This window comes from Podarcis gaigeae, assembly GCF_964106915.1.
Source record: "Podarcis gaigeae genome assembly, chromosome: 6".
Classification (NCBI taxonomy): Eukaryota; Metazoa; Chordata; class Lepidosauria; order Squamata; family Lacertidae; genus Podarcis; species Podarcis gaigeae.
Window position 1 is genome coordinate 60,358,693 of NC_139682.1, and position 16,431 is coordinate 60,375,123.

At 38.9% G+C, this 16,431-nt stretch overlaps 1 protein-coding gene across 18 annotated transcripts in view; it reads left to right on the forward strand.

Annotated features, from left to right (window-relative positions):
• NFIA (nuclear factor I A) overlaps nucleotides 1-16,431 on the forward strand; it is a 412,993-nt gene that overhangs the window by 362,548 nt on the left and 34,014 nt on the right. For 8 of the 18 annotated variants that reach the window (XM_083742766.1, XM_083742763.1, XM_083742771.1 and 5 more), the window contains 2 exons: nucleotides 7,168-7,346; nucleotides 11,359-11,524. In XM_083742766.1, the coding sequence (XP_083598892.1) occupies nucleotides 7,168-7,346; nucleotides 11,359-11,524 (345 nt within the window). Of the gene's footprint in view, nucleotides 1-7,167; nucleotides 7,347-8,573; nucleotides 8,640-11,358; nucleotides 11,525-16,431 lie in introns of all 18 variants that reach the window. The other 10 variants (XM_083742770.1, XM_083742775.1, XM_083742760.1 and 7 more) reach the window with 2 other exon arrangements.

A 16,431-nucleotide genomic window follows, 5' to 3' on the forward strand; every position in this document is an offset into this window, starting at 1 on the left:
GGAAGTATCTAAGGAAACGAACTACAACAATGTTTCCACTTTAATGCCTTTTAACAAATACTTTTCAATTGTAATGAGGCTAATTAGGCCTTTTTTTAAAAAAAAGGAGCTGATGGTACATTCTCATGCTTCATTGTGACTTAGCTGTTGCTATTTTTAGAAAGAGGAATTCATGTTTAATGAATTTGTTAATAAACTTAGATATATTTATTTGCATTGCTTTTATATTGTACCTCTAAAACCAATAAAACAAAGCATCCCAGGGAATTATTCTGTCATCAGAACATGGGAATTGCTTATGCTTCCATTCTATCCCATGGTTCCCATAGTTATTGAATATTGGAATAGAATACAATGGAAGGAAGGCCTGACAACAGGGGTATTTCCACTGGGAGTCTGAAATTTGACCTGTATAACTTCATGCGCCTGTGGAAACCTGCAAGCAAGACATGAGCACAACAGCACTCTGCCCACCAGCAACTAGCGTTCACAGAAACACTGCTTCTGACAGTGGAGGTTGGACAATAGTCATAATGGCTAGTAGCCGTTGATGGCCTTGTCCTCCATTCATTTGCCTAACACATTTAAAGCCATCCAAGTTGGTGGCCATCACTGCCTACCGTGGGAGCGAGTTGCATAGTTTAGCCATTCACCGCTCAGTACTTTCTTCAGTCTGTCCTGAATCTTCCAGCATTCAGGTTCTTTGGCTTTTATGAGAGAGAGAGAGAGAGAGAGAGCGCATTTCTGTATCCATTTTCCTCATGCCATGTATAATTTTATGCACTTGGTTACGTTGCATTGCATTTGCCATTTTATTGCTCATTCACTCACTTTGGAGAGATCATTGTGGAGCTCCTCACAATATCTCTTTTTGGGAGGAGGGGGAACAACAACACTGAATATTTTGTATCATCTGCACTCCTGTCCTGATTGAGGTTCTGACTGTAGAACTGAGCTGACCTTGGAGAAAAGATGCTTCATGAGAGGGGGCAAATGGAGATGTGCATGTACTCCTCACCTGTGCATCCATATTCCTGTTGGCATTAGATCCCTCCATCATTTTCTTTCTAAGTAACCAGGACAGATTTGGGTTTAAACACACTGCATCCATCTGTCACATCAACTTTGGCTGTCAGTTTGAAGCTCTGTCTGCAGTATTGGAAGGGTAAAATACTGGCCTTCCGTACAGAGTAGTTATAAGGATTACAAATGTATATGAAGTAACCTTAGTGTTAAACAAGTAACCTTAGTGTTAAACAGCCCCAAAGGCAGTCTCTGGCCCTCATCACCACCACACTCCACACAATGACTAAATAATCTTAAGGGCTGGGAAATTACATAGGAGTCCTTGGTAGGCCATTCCTCTTGCCCTATCACCTCCTTCCCAACCAATTTAAATAAAGAGCACTGTTGCCTAAGTGTGTATAGACTGAAATTTGCAGTTTCCAGGTTTTTGGAACCAAGGGGAACCACCTTTGAATAGTAGAAAAGAAGACAGCTGAAAGAGTGTTCTGGTTGAGAAGTTGGGGAAACAGAGATTGAGGAAACCTCACCTGTTTTGGTATGTTAGAAGGTTTTGGAAGACAAGCACTGCCATGTGGGGAAGGTGTCGTGCTTCCCACCTAGCACATGCAGAAAGAGGCTCTTAGGTGTAAGTCAGAAAGGGATATTTGTTCAGGGCAAGTGACAGTACAGGCTCAGCAGCAGATATGGAGTTCAGGGGTCACAATTCAGGGGTTTGGGTATCAGAAATAGACTGAAACCATGAAGATGTCTCCAGAACACATTGCTTGCCCCCACCTCTGCTTCCTGCCAGCCACTCCTGTCCAGCTTCCTTTAATCTCCCCATCCTCCACCAAGCAGATGTACAGTAGAGGAGGAGGAGAGTGGGCTGCTGAGGAAGAGGCAGGGCGGCATTTTCTATGACTGGTTGTGATGGCAGATATAGTTCCAGTGAAGGCAAAATACAGAGGGTTGGTACATTAGGGTCAAATAGTGAGGGGTATTTCCAGAAAATGCTGCTTCTGTTACTTTCTCCCCCTCTTTCATCAAAACTGGTTTAAAATTATGGGTGTGGCTTTCTGAGCGTTTGCTGGGTGGAAGTTAGGTTGGAGGGACAAACATCCCTGTTTCCTATGATGCAAAATTACTGAATGAAAACATGCGGCAATATTTAAACAATAAAATTTATAAATGCTTCCGTAAAGGTCAGTATTGTGGTTACATTGGTTACCAAAGAGGAATCATAAGATTGAACTGAAATGTTTTACCACTGAGCCTCTTGGGCTTGCCAATCGGAAGGTCGGCGGTTCGAATCAGTGTGACAGGGTGAGCTCCCGTTGCTCTCTCCCAGCTTCTGCCAATCTAGCAGTTTGAAAGCATACCAATGCAAGTAGATAAATAGGTACCACTGTGGCAGGAAGGTAAATGGTGTTTCCATGCGCTCTGGCACTCAACACGGTGTCCCGTTGCACCAGAAGTGGTTTAATCATGCTGGCCACATGACCCGGAAAGCTGTCTGTGGACAAACGCCGGCTCTCTTGGCCTGAAAAGCAAACAAGAGTGCCACACCCCATAGTCATATTTGACTGGACTTAACCATCCAGGGGTCCTTTACCTTTTTACCTTTTACTTAGCCTATTATCCTCAGTCACACGTTACAGGTGCATGCTGCAGGTACATCTAGAGCTATAGTGCCCTGCGTGTTCTCCAATGCTTCAGCATCTCTAGTCAATAATGATGCCTATAGCAGGTGGAGAGGTTTCATAAATGTTTGAACTTGTAATAGCTTTCCTTGTAAATGTCACTTCCTGAAAGTTCATATGCAGCTGTTCACTTCATGTCCCGTTTAACAGGATGCCGAGGACAAGCGATTGTCACTTTTTGTTAGTAGCACAAATATAGCTATTGGGAATTCCAGCTGTTGCTGCTGGATCATTTCTGACATACTGCAATATTTTGTAAAATATAGGCTACACTGTGCTATCTTCTTCTTGTGCTAGGTGGCTTGTAGCTTACATAGACCAAAAATGTCTGTGCATGTGTGTGTGAGAGAGCATCAAATCCTTCCTAGTCTTTATGGTGGAAGGGTCTCAGTAGAGGGATGTGCACTGTGTAATATTACAGAAACCTGGAAATTGACCAGCAGTAGCAGAGCACCTGCTTCACATGCAGAAGGTCCCAGGTAGGGCTGGGAATGTCCCCTACCTGAAACCCTGCAGAGCAGCTGTCAGTGAGTGTAAGCAGTACTTGACTAAACAGATATCATCCTGCAGCATTGTTGCAAAGCAAACATGGCACCAAATTAGTCAGCCATGGAGTCTGAGCAGGAAATCAGAGATGCTGAGAAGTCGACAAAATGTTAGTATAGAACTGTTTATGTTAAGTATATCAGAGCGAAAGTTAATTCTTTATTTAAACAGATTCAGAGCAACCTTTTAAACTTTGTAATGATAATGCTCCAGTTTTACCGTTTACAAATCTTTACATTTTAATTTAGATACATTTCAACACATTTTATTATTTGACATCACTACCCCCTTCTTACAATATTGAGCTTTATTGTTAGGGTATCCTTGGTAATTATTTTTAATGACTTATGACCAGCATACCCTGGTACCGTAATCCACTTACTGTGTTTTATTTTTTATAATGGTAAAAAATTGTGCAATAAATCATAGGATTCTTTTGTTGCGGAACAAGTGACAAATCACAAAAATATATTAACTGCACCCACCCTGTCTTTCTCACCATACCTGTATACAGAGGTAGTGAAAAACTAGGAAAGTGGGAAAAACCTGGTTAAAGTAAGAATGGCACACGTTACACAATGGCTTAAAGGCATTACAATTTTATTATTTTTCTCCTGATTAATGCAACAACTTTGGACACATTGTTTCACGTATATCAATATTCTTTTGAAAGATCTTTAAGCTGCAACATGCAACCATGGGGTGATAATTTGTGGGATTTTAGGGTTGTAGCCAATGCTAGTCCAACTTGGAGTAGACATAGTGAATTTAATAAGCACGACTAACTTGTGTCCATTAATTTCAGCAATTGTACTCTAAGTAGAACTTAGATGACTACAACTCTGAGTTCTGAGTGTGGCAGTGATAAACATTTTATCTAGTAATGAAAATTACAGTTTCTCAGTAAAAGAAATTATTATTTGGTAACATATGATGAGGACTGTAGAACATACTCAATTCAGTTCCAGGAAAAGGAAAAAAGAAGAAATTCTGCAAGGTTTATTACCATTCAACAGTGTGGGTAGAGGAGCTGTTGTTTTAGCATTTGCTGTTTGAACATGTACAAATAGAAACCAAACTATTCTCAGGATGTGGCTTGGATATGCTGTACTTGGTTATGAAGCCTATGATCAAGACAGTGCTTATTGTCACAATTAGTCTGCACAATTACCAAATGAAAGGGCCCAGCCAAAGTCATGGCCCAATCCCTTTAGTTTGCAACTGGTGTTCCAATTTGTAGTTGAGCTGGATTTATAGAAACAGAAGGAAAGTGGAGTGGAAAAGGAAATTGATATAGTTGGATGGGCTTGTCAGAATCAGAGCAAGAAACAGGGGTTAGCACAGCTTGAAACTAAAGAATAGATGGTGCCCAGGTGAGTTTGAAGAGTTGTACAGACTCTGGAAATGAAGCAGTTATGTAGTCTGAAATAATAGTAGGGTAAGATTTTAACATGGGAACATGTCTGAGCAGCTAGATGCTCAGTGTGGTAGATGAGATATGCAAAAGGCAACTTCCTTTTGTTCTAGCTAATCAGAAGTGATTTTTTAGGATGCTTATATAAACAGAATAGCTACTATTGGCTGATTTACAAAGTGAATGTATTTTGGGACAAAGTCATGTTTAGCACCTAGACAGCTCTTTTCTGGAGGTGGAAAAGGTCTGTACCCTCAGTGACTATGCAGGTTTACTTATCTACTTCTATTATAATCTGGGCTCCAAATATGTAGCTGGATTTCTGTCACTACTGAGTGTGTTGTAGCAGTTAGTATGAGCTATTTCTTCATGGGGGAAATAAATATAGGGTAGTATGTAAGTTTTACTTAGAGTAGACCAATGAAAGTGAATGTATACACAACTAAGTTAAGTCCATTAATTTCAGTAGATCTGCCATGAGTAAAATGAATTTCAGTAGATCTGCCATGAGTAAAATGAATACCACTCTATGCCCAACATAGGAGCCAACTCCTAGGGGCTGAGGACCATTTGGGCCCCCCATAAAAATATTTGATGGGGCCACCCCCCAAATTGATGGGCATTGTCATTCAAATGCTGTGTGTGCACCGTGTTACGTGATCAATTATGCGGGGCAGGGCTTACTTACCTGCCCCCCCCCCCCAATATTTTATTCAAGTCGCCCCCGCCTGTAGCCCAACTAGTATGAAATGAAGGATTTGTTTCATTTTGTTAAAAAGAGAAATCTTTGTTGCGATCTGTCTAATGTCAGTGAAACACCAATGCAAAATGCTGCTACTTTATTTTGGTTTAATCTTCATTCAGCTATTGCTTTGTACTGCCAAGTTGTATATACACCCAACGTATTAAGCATGCTTCCAGACTAATGCAGTCTATTCTCCTGTTCACGTAGTGACTTTCAAAACTTTTATTGAAGCAGTTCTTTGTGGTTTACAAATGCAGTGCAGAGGCATAGAAAGATATAAAAGTTTAATAGTGCTGGTTGAGAGAGGATGTCTATATACTTGGTCAGAAATAAACCCTAATGTGAGAGGAGCGATAGCATACAACCCCAATGGACTTCTGTGATGCAGTGTGGTGAAGTGGAAGAAAATCAGCAAAATTCAAAAAAAATCCAGATACATTGGCTTATAGAGGAATAAATGGAACATATGACATTTTCCCAGTATTCCAATTCCAATATTATTGTTGCTGGGTCATCCCAATTCCAGCAGATGCATTTTGGAGTGCTGTCTTCAATAGGTTTGTGTGAGTTACTTGGAAAACCACCCGGATAGTGCCCTATTCATGAAGAAGGTAACAGAGTATAGAGCTACTCAGTAGACATAGCAAATAAAATTTAAAACTGTTATCTGTACCATAGGGCTATTTAACTGCATGGTACCATAGAAGAAAATATCTGAGTCTTTGCCACATTTTCTTCTATAATTACTATCATTGTCACTTGAGTATCCATGCATATTTCATTGTTCCTTGTGCCGCCCATGTCTCCTGCCATTAATTATGGAGGAGTGAATAAACTTGCCCATTTTGGAGGAATTGGTGTGCAGGGGTTGATTCCTGTTCAGTGTGGAGAAATATGAGATGCATACAAGATGCATACAGGAATATCATGTTACTCACGGAAAGGTGGTAGTCAAACCACTGTATCTTAGTTTCAGCCTCCTTTACCTTCCCTAATACAAAAATTCTGCTTGTAGTATTGTTGTAAGGGTTATTGAGAGCCAGTCTGTACATAATTTTAATCCATTGCATGTGAATTCACTATCTTAGATTCCTAAAATTGCCCTGGAGTCACATTTGAATGACCAGTTTTCATTTAGAAAGGACAAAATGAAAATGTTAGTTTACATGAAAGCAAATGACTTAAAAATCATATTTCTCAATTGAGCCAAAAAAATGACATACACAAGGGCTGCAAGAGCAGCATCATTATATTATTGCCCATTTATAGCCCAAAATAAAACTGGTCCCTATGTGGAAACCAGAATTATGTAGAATGTCAGTTAAATCAACTGTAATCTCCCAAATACATTTTTTATTGCTCGATTCATTAGAAAGGCTCTTAAGGTAATGAATAGTCGTCACTTTTACCAAGGACTTCTGGCTCCTTTATAAATGATGACCACTAAAAATGCAGAAAAGACATTTTAAAATCTGGCTGCATTTAAGCTCTGCCTTTATATTTGAAGTGCTACAGAACTCAATATGACTTGATGTATTATAAAAATCAGTACCTAGAACATCAGGCACATACTCTAGGATGTATAGATTTTGGGAATACTTTTTTTTTTTTGAGTGGGGAAGATTTTTTCTTTTTAAAAATAAAGAGCTATATTAAAATAATTGAAGTTTCTATATAAATAAATTTATAAATTTGAACTGTGTTTATCTAAGTCCAAAAAATCAATCCCTTATAACGCCTTCTTTTCTTTCTTATAGCAAGTCCACATGCAACACCATCGACTCTTCATTTTCCAACATCACCCATTATTCAGCAGCCTGGGCCATACTTCTCACACCCAGCAATCCGCTATCATCCTCAGGAGACTCTGAAAGAGTTTGTCCAACTTGTCTGTCCCGACGCTGGTCAGCAGGCTGGACAGGTGGGGTTCCTAAATGTAAGGAAGCCATTTTATTTCTTCAGATGCTTTTGTTTCTGTGCCAAATGACCATGAAATTATGCTAACAAGTGTTTTTTACATATATAAAAACAGGGCCTTAAGTTTTCACTGCTACAAACTGACTATGAAGAGTGATCCAGCCAAAGATATGCATGTTCAGGTCCCACTGAATGTGACTGAAGTTCAGTTAATGTGTTTTTAAACTGCTTTATTTTTACATGCTAAACTTTCTGACTTGTAGCCAGTTGTATTAGCAGCTCATTGCCATGTTGGTCATTAGCACAACTGTAGCTTTCTAGGCAAAATATCGTATCATAGAATATTGTGTGTTAACCCAGGATATAATGTTGGCAGCAGCCACTACCTTTTTATAATGGGATTGCTCAGAGAAGGTATTCTTTTGACTAACAGCAACTTGGTGTTATGTCCTAATCAAGGCAAATTTGAGGTTAGACTTAACCATGGTTTACGCAAACCATTGTTTCAATAAACCATGATTAAGATGAACAACAATTTAGGGGCTGGATATAATTCTAAAGTGCAATTAATTGATAATGTATGCAAAAGCTTCTAATCTCTTAGCAGCCACTTCACAAAAGAAGAGAGGGGAAATCACATTAGCTCTGAGATTTGGTCACATAAAGCTAGGCCATATTTCACTTATTTAGAAATTTTCTCAATTGCTTTATATTGAAAAGAATCTTAAAGTGATGTACAAAAAGAGAAAGCAATATAATATAATTTATTGGTAATCTGATAAAAAAACTATTTCAAAATTAGCAATGACCTGGATTGTCCTTCTAGGAAGGTCTGGTAAAATAAAAATATAGGGGCTGCTATACTAAAGCTTGCACTATGTCACCACATAGGTGACCTCAGTGGCATGCAGCATTTCAAAAAGAACCTACCCTCATGACCACAGTGACCATACCAATATAGAGAAAGTAAGGTAGTCCTCAGGAACCCGAACCCCAATTTATTAAGGACCTTTTAGACCAATACGTAAATCTGACCTAGTAGCATATTGGCAGCAGTGTAGTGCCCTTAGTACAGGCAATAGGTTCTTCCAGTTGGCAGCCAAGCAGTCATGTTCTGGACTAGCTTCTGGATCAAGTCTACAGGCAGCCACAATTGAGAATAAAATGACAGTAATTGGTGGCATCCCAACCCAACATCCAGTATAACAGCATTTTGTGTGAACTGAACTTCTAATTCATCCTTTAGGAAGACTTTCACCTGCCGTGGTCCCAAAGATTCAGCTTCATGCTTTCTGACTTCAGCACTTCCAAGGTTAACAAAATACCTTGTAATTTTTATTAATTATTTCTTTAGACAGGAGAGTAAGGAACAGCTGTTTCAGATCAGCCACATTCACTTTCTTTTAAAAAATGACTTTCTTATAGCACTTTAGATTAAGCTGACCAGTACTTGAACTCAAGAAGATAAAAGTACAGATTCTTATAGTTTGTTATTCCTGAGAATTGTTATCTTTTCTCCTTATCTCTCTGAAAAATTAAACAGTGCTCCAAGATTTTTGGTTGAGCAATCTCAGGTTGTTGTTTTTGTCAAACTTAGTAATTATCTTCAGGTTATTGGAATAACACTCCATTTGTATGCAGAAATGATTAACTCTGTGTACAACCTTATCTAAAATAATGCTTGGCTTTCTTGCGAACAGTAGGGCAGAACTGAAGAGTAATGATTTCCCCAGTTGTTTTTATCCTTTACATTTCCAATATGTATAATACAGTGTAAACAGTTGCTTTTAGCACCCAGTTTGTTACCTAAACCTGATAAAACAACAACAGCATTGCTTTGGATCCAAACTATAGTGTTGGATCTAAAAGCCATGAGCAGAAAAACAATATCCACTAAAGCAGTTCTGCAAATATTTAAGAGTGCATGCAGTGTTATAATAAGTAGGTTCTTCTATAGCAGTTTTCATGTGTCTGCTTGGGCAGGAGATTACACAAGATATGGCAAAAATGGAATAACATATTGAAGTTTGGACTACACAGTTACTAGAAAGTAAAACCCAATTTAGAGGAACTTAGACTGCTTTCTCCTCCCACAATCTACTTTGAGGGACTTCTGGTTGCCCAGTTCAGAGTGGGAGATACTAAGGACTGCAGCAGAGAAGGGTAATCCTCAGAAAAATTGTTCTCCTCTTCCACCAGACGACTCTTGCAGGAGTAGCACAAGGAGAATCAATTGGATACCACCTATTGCTTATAAGCAGTAGAGCTATATTCTTTAAGTTATTATTAATCAGATGACTGACTTCACTCTACTCAGGAGATTTCATTCACTGGATACAGGAAGTCAAAGTGGTCTGGTATGATGCTGGCTACACCACTTCTTTAAGCACCTAACGCCACAAAAATTGGCTGAACTTATGACTTATGATTTCTTATGAGACACTTCGGAACAGTATCATAGCCTTGCAAACTTGTGAGTAATAGCATTCCTTGAAGTCAACAAAGCCTCTCAAAGGAATTAAATGGATTTAGCATGTTTTAAGCTTCAGATCCCATGTGAAATATGCATTCTGCAGCATCCTGGAACTAAAGATTTCCACTATACATATTCTCTACATTTAAAGAAAGAGTTTTTAATCTTCATCCAGTTACAGAATACTAAAGAATATTGTCAGCATTTTTCACAAAATCAAACCACCTGATTCATTCACAGTTTGTTCTCATTCAGCTGTGTCATGGTGCATATTTGTACCATCATATGATATTAAATATTTAAAACAAAGCAGATAGTGTTTTCTAACAGAATGATATTAAAAAATTGAAACTCTGAGCTGTACAGCTCTTATGAGGATCAACAATGGCTAATTATTAAAAGAATAGTTGGGATTATTTCAAAATGTGAAATGTCAGTTTTACTTTCTCCTCAATTTTCTTGTTTCTTAGTAAGAATAATGTATAATGTAAGGTTGCAGTCTTAAACCCAGTATTGATTTCAGTAACTTCAGGAAGATTGTGGCCTAAGTCCATTTGAAACCTTGGTATGGAGGTTGCCCCAACTCTTAGAGGCAAATCCAAGGTCCTAGTGAAGATTAACAACAGTAGAGCTATAAGAATATAGTCACTGCAAAGGTGATGCAGCTTAAGGTTTTTTATTATAATCGGTTCAGGGATCTGCTCTTGTGCATAAGATACAAACTTCCAGGAAAATAATAGAAGGCAATGACCTTGTTTGCAAGTAATGCCAAACCAAGGAGGTTTGAGCTGCAACACATTTTCGGTTCATGCACCTCCTTCTCCTTTGGCATGGGAGTGAGGAGAAGAATGGAAACTCCCACTGCTATTTTGGAAACTCAAACTTCTATTTTAGAATAACTGCCATTTGTCTGTTGTCCAAACCTAGAAAATGGTGGTTAAAGTTAACTGTGGTTAGCTAAAACAAACCAGTTTCAAACCATAGTTTATGAAACTGTATTGTTTCAAGTTGCCGTAATTGAAATCACCCCAAGTATAGGGTTTGGACAACATACTAAACTAAGGTCAACCTAAAATGAAAGCAAAAGTTTCCTTACTACAGCATAGGAGGAGAGAGGAGCACGCAAGCCCAAGCCTTTCTGAGGCTCATATGTCCAAATTTGCCTGATGCCTTCAGTTTTCATATAAGGAAAAGGGGGTGGGGGAGTTGATAAGTTTCTCCTTTTTTCAGTTAACAAAGAAATGGCTTCCATAAACTTGATTGTCCATCTGCAGTTCCCTGTACCATAACCAATGCCGTTCCCAAGCGCCACCCAAATCTTGGGAGTAGATTTTCAGGGGGCTGAAGAGGGGAGGAGAAGGGGTGAATGTTCTTCTTCATAAATGTATAGCTTCTTCCATTTATAGAAAGGACACTAGCATCCAAATCTCTTTATAAAAAGATTCATTTCAATTCCAGCTGCCTGTTTGTGTGTTTTTCTTTAGCACTGATCAACTGTTCTCTTGGGACAAGAGGCAGCTAATCATGTTGTTTTTTCCTTTTCTTATGTTTTTGGCAGCCCAATGGTAGCAGTCAAGGCAAGGTGCACAATCCATTCCTTCCTACCCCAATGTTGCCGCCGCCACCTCCTCCACCCATGGCCAGGCCTGTGCCTCTGCCAGTGCCAGACACAAAGCCTCCAACCACGTCGACAGAAGGAGGTGCCGCCTCTCCCACTTCACCAAGTAAGTACAGCTGCAAGGAGGAAAGGAAAGGGCTGACTAGTATAATTGCAGCTTCATTATCCATTTGTTCTGGAAAGGGAATCAAAAATGCAGTAACAACATTCCTGCCATTAAACTCACCTACTTAGTGCACGCTAAGAGCACACATTAAGGCCACAACAGCAACAAAAAGCAAACATTAATTCCTTCTGGACAGAAGTAAGATAGATTCCCAAAACTGTTTTTTTTTTTTGTTTTTTTTGTTGCTTTGGTAATTTTTTTATAATATCCTATGCCTCACAAAGATACAGCACGGCTTTGGAGTGTGTTTAAAAATAACAGCAAACAAATTTAATGCATTGTTTTCTGTGTTTCTTTTTCCCTTGCTATTAATTTTTTATTATATTAATTGTCACACAGAAACATGATATAGTCAAGAAGCTCGAGACATGGTTAACCTGGGTTTTGGGGATTTTGTTTGATGATTTCTGGATTTTTGGTTATGTTGATTTTAAAAACTTTTTGACAGTATTCTTCATGTAAAATTCTTTATCATCATCAGCACCACCACCTCCATCATCATTATCATTGGTTTTAGTTACCTTGCAGCAGAGATCTAAGCATGATCTAAATCATTCATACAGGTAGCAGTGATAGTGGGCTCTTCTGTTCTACAGCAGTGGCAATACAGTAGAGTAATATTTGCTTCTAGAAGCAGCTTTGACTCATTACACATGTTCACTATTTAATTCCAAGGATATTCTGTTGCAGAAAAGCAGGAGCTGCTTTAAACCACAAAGGAAAACTCTTCACTGGGTGAAGGCTGCAATTCTGAATGGTCCTTAGAAAACAGAATAGTACTCACTTCTGTGTAAAGAAGTTTAAAATCTCCCTTTGCTACTCACTAAGGGAGCAGCAACTTTAGCCTTGCCATGGAGATGCAGAATTATGAGACTGCTGTGAAGTTGCACACTTCTTAGGGGCTGTGTGGACCCACAGATGGAATTCTGTTTTCACCCCATTGAGCAAAAGTAACATTACTGCAGCACTAAAGAATCATAGAATTGTAAAGTCGGAAGGTACCACAAGGGACATCTAGTCCAGACTCGTGCAATGCAGGAATCTTTTAGCCCAACATGGGGTTCAAACCCCTAATTATTTTTATTATTATTTTATTACCGTATTTACTTGAATCTAATGCTCACCTTTTTTGGGCCAAATTACGTTGCGAAAATTAAGGTGTGCATTAGATTCAACGGCACATTTACATTCACCAGCAAATACTTTTTTTGGTTTCAAGGTTCTGAAAATTAAGGTGTGCATTAGATTCAGTGGAGCACTAGACTCAAGTAAATACGGTATTTATGTCCCACCCATCTGGCTAGGTTTCCCCAGCCACTCTGGCCTCTATAAAAGCCTCTATAAAAAAAATGTAGCACATTAAAACTTCCCTAAACAGGGCTGCCTTCAGATGTCTTCTAAAAGTAAGATAGTTGTTTCTTTCCTTGGCATCTGATGGGAGGGCGTTCCACAGGGTGGGTGCCTCTACCGAGAAGGCCCTCTGCCTGCTTCCCTGTAACCTCACTTCTCACAATGAGGGAACTGCCAGAAGGCCCTCAGAGCTGAATCTCAGTATCCAACCCTGAGATTAACACTCTCATTCTCTATCAACTGAGTTATATCTTTTATATAGCTGCAATCTGGAATCAGCATAAGAAACTATGTGTCATCCAGGTCCAACAGTTGAGTTGTTAGCTGAGCAAAGAAATGATAAGCCACAGCCTCTTCATTGAAGCCTAATGTTCTTTGCAGTGTAACACATTGGCTCTCAAATGTGTCTAGGTCCATATGAGTAAATAAAGAATTCCCGCATGTTGGCTTTATTTTTATTTTCCTCTCCAAGTGGGTGTAAACTGTTAATCATATACTAACAACAGGAAGATTTAAAAAGCACTATTTAAACTGAGATAAGCACCTACTTTGGCAGGCAAGAAGATGATGGTCATGTCTTCCTAGGGCTATCTAGTAAAAGTTTATCTGGCTGAAGGATTTTTTCATACTGGGCTAATGTGGGTGAATCCTGGGTACATAATAATCTGCTTGAAATATTATTGTGCCTGCCTGTGGTGAAACATTTGTGTGAGGCAGCCACTTGCAAAACCATCAGAATATATCTTTTCTTCATGCATAACTTGGGTTTCCTTGATACAAGAGTTTTATTCTGCTCTGTTTTATGCATAAGTCTGGAGAAGTGGGTTTTCACATGTGCATATGTAAAATAGACCCAATTTACAAAATTTACAAAATACCTAATAGCACAGTTTTGTGACCTGCATAAATTCAGCCTGTTTTCACATTGTCCATAATTTATTTCAGCTTCTGCTAGTCGTTTAGGCATGAAGCTATGCAAGACCTGAAATCCCACTCTTTGTAGTCCTTATTAGTTCCCTTTTAGCTTATTGAATTTCACCATGCAAATTTCCAGACATGTCTTCATTGTCGTTATGAGCAAGAAACTCAAGTTTTAAATAAATATATAAATGATTCCCAGGATGCTGAATTCTGTAGTCCAGACCAATTTCCATAGTTGAATAGCTGTAGAGTCTGATGCAAGGATACAGGCTGCTCCACATTTACCTCCTGAGAATCTTCCTGCGAGCTGCAGGTGGGAATTTCCCATAATCACAAACCAGTAATAAATTAACATTGGACATAGTAGATGTATCATGCAGAAGAGGAAAATTAAAATCAGGTGAGCGGATAGAATCTGCCACCAAAGCCAGCAGATCTGTTTACCAGACGCTTGCCATTTGTCTCTTAGAAGAATATGGTCTTCTTCCACAACTGTAAAATGCTGCTGATCTTTCATTTCCTTTATGCAGGGGCCTTGGTACTTAAAGCACGTTCCTGGCACAAGCCCATTTTCTTATGTTTGCAGCATGCTTTATGGTAGAAGGTGTTGATCTAGTGCAAAATTGTGGTCTTTCAGATGTGTCCTGTCAAGTTCTGTTGTTTGCATTTTAGTAAAAAGATGTTTGAAGGGAGTTAAATGTTAGCACCAGTCATATCAGAATAGTGTAGCTATTCATATCATACATACCTTCCTTCTTGTGAGGAAGAAGCTGCACGCTGTATTAGATTACTGCTGCCTGGAATTCTGCTTTGCCAGCATTTATCCTTGTTGACTCTCCAGTTCTTTGACAGTAATCATTCTCCCAGAAAAGTAAGGAATTTGAAGACTACCCTTCACACCACAGAAAATTAAAAGTAATTCATACTGAAGAAGTTGCTTGTGACTTGCACCTTTCTATATACTGAGTTCAGACTTCAAGTTTGATATTGCAGACTCTGATAGGTAATAACTCTAGAAGGCCTGAGGCAAAGATCCTTCCTAGTTCTGCTACGTGGGATAATTCAGCTAGGAATGCCATCCGTTGCACTTGATATTATATGCATAAAACAGATGCTGTTCCACTGAGCTATGGCTTCTCCCTATTGCATAGCAAAAGGAAAGATGGGTCATATACTCCTAATAAAAGCAGAAAAAAACAGGTATTTCTATTGCATCACAGCAGCACTAGAGCTATGTGTCTATCGATCATCTCACACAGCTTAGAAGGCAAAATATACTTAACCTTCAAAGACTTAGTGCAGATCAGTATTGTTGACTTCATTGACTTGTGAGGTTGGTAATTACCTGAAGTCTGAAGTCAGTAATTCCTTTGTTACCTGAATGGTGTAGGAGACACTATGGCGATGGGAAGGTTTGGAAATGGTAAAGCCTGTAAATTACATTTCCTTTTTGTCTTGTGTCTTTTTATTCCTGTTTTTCTAATAATCATGCCTTTTGAAGCATGATCCTGAGGGTGAAGAAAGTTGGTGACTTTGATCTCCAAGTGTAATGTTAAAAATATATTCATTTCAGAAGCTTTGTTCAGATGGGCCAAAATGAATTGCTGCTGTGTGAATGGTCTGAGACCATTTGCTCTACATTTACTTTTTCTTAAGAAAGAGCCTAATACGATAGACCATGTTTACAGTATGACTGCTAGACAGATTCAGAAATAGAAAAAGAGTTTCTAAAAAGAAATAATTAAGATTTGACTTCAAAATTTGCTATAAACTTATTGTTATAAATGCAATAAATATTTGGAAACTTATATAAAAATGTGACTTACAGCACCTGTGGTCAGAAGACAATAAAGCCCCTTCTAAACATTGACTCCTGAAGAGCATTTGAGCACTGCAAATAAGATTTTGCCCTGTTCTCAACCAGCTCTTCTGTTCCATTGCAAGGGGATGCTTTGCAGTTGATTGAGGTGGGATAATGTACCTTAATAGAACAGTATAGAATATACCATAGTACAGCATTCTGCTGGTAGATCATAGTGCCTTCCATTCTACCATGTCCCATTGTTTTTTTCTGATGCTGGGCAGATTCACAGTCCTCCTGACCTTGGGACGGGAAGTCTACTCTGGTTGGCAGTGGTTCTCTGATTTTAAGTAGAACTTTCACATTGCATGTGAAATACATAAGGAAGCTAGATTGATACTGTACACACAACATAACTATGTGCGTTATCAGACATCATGTGTGTCTAATTCTTGTGCTAATGCTTTTTTTAAAAAAAAATGTAGTTCCTTTGAAATTTATTGTTTAATGGGACATGAACAGTTGGCCATCTGTCCAATAGTACTCTGATGAAAAGCTCACACAAAATCATGGCAGTTCTCCAACGACTGTATATTGGCTGCTTAATCACACTGCATCTTTGGATGACTTAACTAACCTTCTGTAAGGCTTACAGCACAATCCTTGGTGTGTTTACTCAGACGTAAGTGCCGTTATGCACAATGGGGCTTTCTCTCAGGTGAGAACACATAGGATTGCACCCTGTGCCCGTTACTTTGAAAGCTATGGGCATCAT